Raw genomic sequence first — 9009 nt, 5'->3', positions numbered from 1 at the left:
CTATTGATCTCCTACCTTGTCTCCTTGTTACCTGGTCCATGACATTTATTACATTCGCGCACAGACTTCAGCCATTAGAGATTGGGAAATGCGACAATCTAACCTATCAACTCCTCGATAGCGAATACTCCAATTTCCAAATCCACTCCACATCTGCGTCGCTCTCCCACTCTTCAAATTAACGAAACATCCTCACCTATTATATCGTCCGTCTTGTCCATCCTCGCCGCCGCCAGATTATTGTGCTCGATAAGTGCATAGAATAATTCCGCTGATCAGAACCAAGAGAAGAGTGAGAAACATCCCCACAAAACAATCCATCCCGCTCTCCTCTTCGCACACCTGCTGAATGCTGAATATTCAATACTCAACCAATACTCAATACTCAATACTCAATAATTCAATACTTCAATCCAATCAAATTTTATTCTTGTGCTGGTATTGGTGCTGGTGCTGGTGCTGGTGCTCATTGCTCGTCGCTCTTCGCTCGTTGCTTGGTGCCTCTTCATCCTCTCCACTCCTCGCTTTCTGAATCGTATTTCCTCTAAACGGACTTCTTCGCACATATTTCTCTTCTTCTTCCTCTTCTTCCCGAGCTTCAGTCTACAAGGTCCTTCTTAAATATTTGTTTTCTGTTAATTTAATTTCTACAGTACATAAATTGTTCAGCACATACGCTACGACTTGATATTGCATCTGGCGTCACAAACTAGGAAGAACCCTTAAAAAAAGCCAGGGAATAGATGCTTGTGAGTGGGTATTTGATCTCATGTACCCTGGTCTTACAGTAGTGGAGTATTCCTGTACAACGAAAGAAATTCGACGAACGAACGGCCGAACTCGCTTTGCATATCCATAACGCCTGCATACACACGATCCATACAGAAGGAAGGCCCTCGAGCCGGTAAACTATTGGTCCCTCGGAACCTTGGTATAATACTTCGCAAGCGGCAGAACTTCTCTGTTTAGATATTGTCGTCGCAGAACTTAGGGAGTGTCCCACCCTTCTCTTCTTCGTTCGATCTTTTTCTCTTCCCAAGAAGTGTCGTGAAAAGTCTCAGAGCTGTGTTGCTCTAGGTTCTCAGCACCACGATAGGAGCGTTGAAAGAGGTACGTTCAAAAAATTTCCTATCCGTTTTCGATCTTCGTTCCGAGAAACACATCTTCTATCATATGCAGGAGACTTTTTTCGCGAACCTAAGAGGCGGTGATCGTAGCATTTGACCTTCTGCGCGTGGAAGACACGGGCGAAGAGCTCCATGGCTTTTTAGGAGATGGCACCAGATGGGATCTTTCTTTCCGAACCATTCACACATGAGATACTATGTTGTTGTCACACCAAATGAACTGAAAACTTTCTAACGACGTTGTGTAATCTGCAGACTGCCCAAGCAATTCCTTTCTCAAAACCTCGAGTCGTACTATTGCCATACCACGAACGTTTCCTATCGAATACAAGGCCAGCTGGTAGCCTGGTTTGAAGCGACTCTTTTCCCGTCGAAGGGCTCTTGATTGTAATAAACATTGGTGAATGAAACACATGCATCCTTAATGATGGATACTGAGGATGGACAGTTCTTCATAAAGGTATTTGGAGACCCCTAACTTTATGCCTTATCATGGCAGTTACTGATAAAACTTTTTCTTGCAGAACTTGGCCCACTTCGTTCGTACACATGAAAAGGCTCTCGCGAATGCTTTACAACTACGACGTCAACAAGCTCCTAAACATGGCTCCTCGAACAGCATATCTGGTGCTGTTGGAGGGTCTACCACCCCTTCCCCAACAGTGACAAACCAGCCGTCATCTGCCTCTTCTTCTACGACTTCCAGTACCCTAGCAGCTGCTCTTTCTCTCCCATACCTTACCTTCGCCTCTCATAACATCAAACCTGCTAAGCTCGCATTAACACCTCATCATCTATTCTATCTCCTTTCCCGAATTGAAGATCTAGGTGTTCCAGTTGGCCCAATGAATGTGCGGTTAGAAAATCTTCATGCAGATACATCAGCAGCAAATTACGTTTCTTTTCTGAGTCAATCCCAACGTCCAAAAGGTCGTGGCTCTGACAATGGATCTATTCACTCCGTGTCTAGTGTGAGAAGTGTGATGTCTGGCATGTCTTCTTTGTGGTCGAACTTTGGCCTTGGGTCTGGAAACTCTGCCGCTCGAACAGAGAAACAAAAAGCTGCCACTGAAGCCGACTTGAAGTACCTGTATTCAGCATTTACTAAAATTCCTTGCCTTAGACTTGCTCCGGATCGTCGCGCGCGTTTGATTGAAGGCTATGAAGAATTCCCGTTCGATTCCGCCGTTCCACTGATTGCCTTTAAAAATGTTAGTGCTTTGGAAATAAGTGATATCGACATTCGACAATTTTTCGGTTGGGACAAGCTAGCCGAGCAATTAAGATCATTGACAGTCAAAAGGGCAGGTGTTGATGATCTAGCTGATTTATTGATCAATATCGTGTTGGATGATATGGACAAAAGGAGGCGGCGCTCTTCCAAGGCACAGATGTCACCAACTTCAACCTTCATTCCCGCATCGAGTCCAAGACGTAGCCCAACAATGCCACATGCCGAGCTGATAAAATCCTGTTCGGCACCTGGGTCACCGGATGGTCGCAGCCATATTACTGATACCGAAACAAGAGGATTAGCGCGTTCTGGATCTGATGGGGCCGAGTTTGGTAAATCTCCCACCAAGCATGGACAAAGACCAAGAAGCAATTCTCCAGTTCGTCCACCAAGTTCTCGTACTGGCTCTTCACATGGCCACCTTCGTGGCTCATCATACAAGGTGAAGAGATCTGGATCCGGGAGTTCACATTCAAGCATGTCTGATAGCTGGCACAACCCGCGGAATAGCACCTCGAATCTGTTATCTATGGGTTTTCTGCCATCTTCAAAGTGGAGATTCTTGAAACATCTTAGCATTGCAGACAACGGCCTGACGGCTATTACTGCCTCCAGCCTTGCACCCTTAGCTAACACCCTCCACTCACTTGACCTTTCATCGAATCTGTTTGCCCAAATCCCCGATTGCTTAGCGTCCCTTACCGCACTACGAGCACTGAATCTCTCTAACAACATGATTGAATCTCTTCATTCTCTTACTCGGAACCCACTGCCTGCTATATCTGCTCTTAATCTACGGTCAAATCGTCTCACATCACTAGCTGGAATTGAAAGGCTTTATCCTCTAGAAAGGCTCGATCTCCGTGATAACAAGATTACTGATCCAACAGAACTTGCTAGACTGACGGGTATTCCAGATATTCGAGAGATATGGATTAGTGGCAATCCATTTACCAAAACACACAGTAACTATAGGACTACGATCTTCAACTTATTCAGGCAAACTCCAGGATACACCGAGGATATTTTGATTGATGCTTATGGACCAGGTTACACGGAAAGGCGGCATTTAGTCGAACGCGCTGCAGAACGCCCAGGTGTGCCTGTTGTCAAACCACCTCCTCCCGATTATGGTCTGTCTGCTATTGAGGTCAATAAACCAATTATCGAATATGCTGTACCAAGAGAACCTGCAGTACTTCGGAAAGAACGACCAACACCCGTTGCTGCGACAAGTGAAATCAACACTGGCACTACGGGCCGAAGAAGAAGAACTCCAAAGCGACGAATCGTAGATTTATCGACTTCAGAAACGTCACCAAGGAAGCAAGGATTGACCCGCGTTCTAATGCCAGAGGAACCACCACCATCTATGTCAAGGACAGTGTCAGATAGTAGCTATGGCATAAGTCCCGTTTTTTCTCCTATGGTTCTTCCTTCCTATGTACCTTCAGAACCTCGCCAGGCCCAAAGACAGCCAGATGTCCCACGTATCAACACTTCAGTATTATCTCGTCTACCTCCAATGCCGGCGGTAGAATCAGTACCTTACGAAACAGCAATTAAGCCACAGCCAGTCAAGACTCCAGATACCCCTGACTGGAACATGAGCGGCGAGCTATATCGGAAGAAGATAGAGGCTCTAAGAAATGATGTTGGGCAAGGATGGTTGAGTGTATTAAGCGAAGAAGGCTGGGAGGCTCAAAAGAAGAGTCAGCCGCCCGGATATCAAACCTCCGAATATGAATCAGCAAATACTATGAGACCGGGCTCTACAATTAGGGCAGTCAGTCAACAGACGATACACAGTGGTCGCACTCTGGGTTGAAGTGCACACACCAAAAGCGATTTTTTTTTTCATGCAGATACGAAATCAGAATGGCTCGACTTTTAAGAGCACATTGGTCGAGTGGTTGAAAGGGAGTGTAGTCCCTGCGCTTAAAGGATCATTGTCAATATTGATGGTGGTTAAGTTAGAGGGAAGTGAGAGAAGAGGAACTTGTTTATTTTGATACCCCAAGCCCATTCTTCATCGTTTTTTGAGAAAATTGCATGACGGACGACTCTACTCTCGATATAAAAGGGCACATTGCATGAAAGAGGCACTTATTTTCTACTTTTATTTATTTTTCTGGCTCGAATTTTTATCATCATGGAAAGCATGCATAGCGTTTAGGTTGGAGGTTCATTTGCTGTTTTTATATATTTCCTTATGAACGAATCAATGATGGATTGGAACAGAAAAAATTTCGGCTTCTTCGAGAATGAATGAATGGATTATGTTACTAGATCTTGAGAGGGAGAGAGAGAATGGAAGACAGCCAGAGTTACGAGAAGAGAGAAATCTTCTGTCAGATCAAGCAATGACATATTTGTAACATATTGGTTTTTTTGTGCATGGAGTTTTATGGTTAGGGAATACTTTTTCATTTCGCCTACCCATGGGTTGATATTTGAGATGGATGGATGGGTCGGGGCGTTTGAAGTCACGAGTAATTATTGGTCTGCCTGACCTGACATGATTGGGCTGGGATCTGGATGGTGGGAGCATTTACACGAATAGTGGATGTGCTTGGGATGGAGGGGCGGAGGTGGGAGGCTTATGTCAATGGGTTATGTTCAAAAAGGAGCAAGCGAAAGTGGACGTATCAGATTTGAGGCTCGGGGAAGCAGGCGAGGGGAGGGAGGGGGGAGAAATTGAGCCTTGGAGAGGTGTGAATAGAGGTGGATTAATGATATGAAACTTGTTCTTTTGTGATGATGATTTTACTGAGCTTTTCTTTTGCATTGTAATGTGCAGTGAGTACAAAGGATAGAGAACAACAAATTCTTCTACCGAGAACGGGAAACTCTGGTGATAGTCAGCAGCAGATGTGTAAGTAAGTATTTCCAGTAAGTGCTGGACAGACGAACATACAGCATAAGAAACGGTGAGAGGAGTTATCTATGACATCATGACACATATGCACGAGAAAACTTTATCCTTATGCTTTCTGGGGACTTTCTTTGAGACTGGAGAGGTTGGAAGACTGGACGAAAGAGAGGGGTTGGAGGGGTAAAAATATATCGGGAAAAAAAGGAAAGGAATACCCTTGAAGTTGCTGCCCAAGTCTAAATTTATTTCTGCACATCATCTGATCCTTTTCCGTATTTCCGTTTTGGGATTGGGGTCTCCCATCTAGCGTCTCTCATTATCATGCCCACCAATGTCAGTACTGGAAGGATTCTAGGAGTACCTGTATACCTAGTCTCTCTTATCGGATGACTGTAAGAGGGTCTTGAAGGCACATCGGGAATGGCGAATGTGACGCCTCATCGGATGATTCGCATTCGCATCGGATGATCGGGTGATGGGTGGAGGTGGAGGTGGAGGTGCAGATGCGTTTGGGTGGATCCACTCGGATGGGTCTATCCACCCAGGTTATGATGGTGTGGTGTAGGGCGGCTAAGTGGGAGGAGAGGAGTTAGCGGGTGGAAGTTTCAGCCCTACTTTTTCGGCGGTGAGGGGTAGGGCGGCGAGGAACTAAGAGGGTTGGTGCTCAGAGTTGGAGATTTGCCTTGGTTGGTTCGGATTTGTGTTTAAGGTTTTGGGTTTTAGTTTCGGGCGTTTAGGCGTGGGTACTTCATCGGGTTTTTTTCTAGCGTGTCATTGTTGATGTACATACCTACATACCTACATACCTACATACATACAGACGTAAGTACCGTACTTGTGTTGAAAAAAATTGGCGGTGTCGCTGGTCTTGCTAGCTTTGCCTGTTTGCCGTGGTGGAATTGGTAGCTTGTGGAATGGATGGAACTTAGCTTGAGCGATGTGCGTTTTGATGTTTGCTAGTTGTCTTGCTTTGGCTTGAAGTCTACTGTCTAGTGTCACATACTTCAATCATTTGCGCGTCGACGCGGGCGCGAATACACCAGCTGGTGTGAATACGGATATGCGGCCTTTGGATTTCGCGTTCACGTTGTTCTTTGTTCTTATTCTCATGTTTGTTCGTCTGGTCTGGTGATGGAGCTAGTTGTACGATGGAGTATGGGATTTGGGTTCTGCAGTAGTCTTCTGTCTGTTCTTACCGCTTCTTTGTCTGTTTTGCGTGGGTGCTTATGCGAGGGGGTTGTGTGATATGTGGATGTGGAGTGTGGAGTCTTGATTGGAGAGGATTTTCTTAATGTTGTGTGCCTTGGAGACGCCGGCGCTAGATTGTGGGGTGAGAGCGGAATCGTCCTTTAGTGCTCAGATTGTCTTTTTTTGCGTCGGCTGGATTGCGGGGTTACTGTTGTGCTGCGCTGTTGTTGTTGCTATTGTACAGAATCTTCTTACTTAACACTAGACCTAAATTTTAGATTTTACGCACCATGCATATACACTATGAGGTATAGTTGGCACATTTCTAGATTGGGTCCTGCGTGTAGATCTTGTCACACGTCTGAAAATGCAAACCGACCGCGGACCGTTGAAAGGTTTTCAAACGAAATGCTATGTGCTTCGCCAAAGTATCAAGTGCTTTCCTGTGTTGCATGTCTTATGCGTACCTACAATTGGACACGTTGATTTAGTCTCGGATGATTCTTGTTAAACTTGCGTTTGTCGTTGTGGCATACATGAATAGGACATGGACCCTCGTATGTTCTCTCACAACTTCCAATTTCAGAGTGGTAGATATGAAAGTATTTGCTACAGATCAAGAGTACATACGAACCATGTTCTTAAGCGTGTAGGACGGTCATTCGTCGGGCTTATGGCTGATCTCTGGTTGTGTATATACAAGTTCGTACGGACTGTGCCTTTTAAGTGTTGTGATTAGCTTCTGGTTTATGAAATGGATATAGACATGTTTATCTTCTTAGAATGGTCTGACAACTGGCTGGCATACGATGGTACCTCACTATCACCCTCGCTCTCGCTTCTGTCCCTATCGATATATGTGTACCTAGGTAGATATTGGATTGAGGTGATGAAGTCATACACTATATTCATATTGTTAACTTCGTCTCGCTCCTCTACTTCTCTCGACCTCGATCTCTCATTTCTCAGATTGCTTGGTTCTGTTCTTGACTCTCTCGATTATATGGTATATTATGAAATGAGAGATTAAGATTCTTGCATCCATTTCGTTGACTATCTGCTGGGCTGAGGTTCAATATGTCTAAATTAAGATAAGCTACTTGAGAGAGGGTGGCCCGGGTGCGATGGAAGATCTACCTAGACTGTTGGTTTCGGTAACTCTGTGAGAATTTGGAGATTGGAAGTAGAGAATCCTGGAATGGCATTTAGATGTGTGTTGATGAAGATAGCAAGATGGACGAAACGGACTAGGGTAGCTGTGTGCGGTTGTAGATGCTTGGTCCCAGAAGACGCTGTGGTGGTTTCATATCTACAGAATGAAGAACATCATTGGTATCGTAATCGATCTGTATAATATGATAGATAGCTTCTTAACAAGAAGAATTCTGCTAAATCGATACTCTGGTTTTGGGCTCATGGTGTGCGTAGAAATTATACAGGCGGAGGGATGACTGCATTGACGAGATTGCTATATTAGCTCACTTACTATTCAAAGAGTTACTCAACGTGATGTATGCATATCGTCGAAAGAAGAATTAACTCAAGGGAAGAGAAAGCAGATACAATCTCTCGCTAAAAATAACCAGAATCCTGTTGCCTTTAGAGTCACAAGCAGTGACATGGGTGGCATGATATCACGTGATAATGGCTAAAGTAAATGCTCAACACTTCAACCTCTTCCATAAGCATTAGTTGTTCACCAAATCTACAACAATCTCTCGAGTCTCTGTTGACTTCTTCCACCAGATTATAGATAGATGTCATTAGCGAGACTGTAAGTAGAGGAAGCTGTACCTCCACCATAGCATTACATTCCCAATCCCTTAAACCGAGTCATCAACGGTCTACCACACCACAAAGTCTACAATTGCAAAATACCCAAAATGTCCAAACCACCCACACTACTCACCCTCCCCGTAGAGATCCGACACAAAATCCTCCACCATGCTCTTTGTAACCATAGACTTGTCCGAGCCTCCAACCGAATCAGCGGATCCAAGCTCCTTGGCGTCGAGGGTCCCGACGGACAAATGCTTCCCCCGGATAAACGCGAATACTTCTACGGCACCGAACTCATGAGCTCCATGTTTGTCGTTTGTCGTCTCATGCATGCTGAGCTTGAAGAAATTATGTTTACACGCTTTGTTTTTCACGTGCGTTTATCTTCCGCGCGCGAATTCGTGGATACGATTAGTCCCTACGCGCGTACGTTGATACGGGAAATGGATGTGGTTGTTACTTTTGATCTTAGTCGTGATGAGATTCCGACACAGGAGGGTATGAGTTATTTGAACGAAAAGCTTCCGCTGTTGAGAAAAGTGGATGTGACGGTTGAATTTGTGAGGGCTCCATTTCGTGGTCGTTTAGAGAAGAGCAGGATCAACGCATTTGCAGATGGGGTTGTGGAGTTTGTTATGGGTTTTGCGGAGGGTATGAAGGTTGTGGTTACTTGGAGTGATTTTTGGTTGTGTAAGAAGCAGATCATGGATCTGTGTAGTGATAAGATGGAAGAGCTGGTGGTAAGTTCGAAAAGGGAGGGAGTTGATTATGATGTAAAAGTTTTGAAACTTCCAGAGACTAGATAA

The 9009-nt window shown here is 44.8% G+C and overlaps 2 protein-coding genes across 2 annotated transcripts; both read left to right on the top strand.

Moving 5' to 3' along the window:
- Positions 1-5039, top strand: EAE97_008599 (uncharacterized protein). The gene is made up of 3 exons (XM_038879114.1): positions 1-1110; positions 1383-1587; positions 1652-5039. Exons 2-3 carry the CDS (start codon positions 1552-1554, stop codon positions 4187-4189), a joined length of 2574 nt encoding a protein of 857 aa, XP_038730196.1. The 5' UTR covers positions 1-1110; positions 1383-1551; the 3' UTR covers positions 4190-5039.
- A 3268-nt stretch (positions 5040-8307) lies between these two features.
- On the top strand, positions 8308-9009 carry EAE97_008598 (uncharacterized protein; the record flags this gene model as incomplete). Its single annotated transcript, XM_038879113.1, has 1 exon — positions 8308-9009. One exon carries the CDS (start codon positions 8308-8310, stop codon positions 9007-9009), a length of 702 nt encoding a protein of 233 aa, XP_038730195.1.

The sequence above is a fragment of the Botrytis byssoidea genome (assembly GCF_014898295.1).
Source record: "Botrytis byssoidea strain MUCL 94 chromosome Unknown BBYS_018, whole genome shotgun sequence".
Lineage (NCBI taxonomy): Eukaryota > Fungi > Ascomycota > Leotiomycetes > Helotiales > Sclerotiniaceae > Botrytis > Botrytis byssoidea.
The sequence above is the reverse complement of the archived record's forward strand: the minus strand, read 5'-3'. Positions and strand labels throughout refer to the sequence as shown.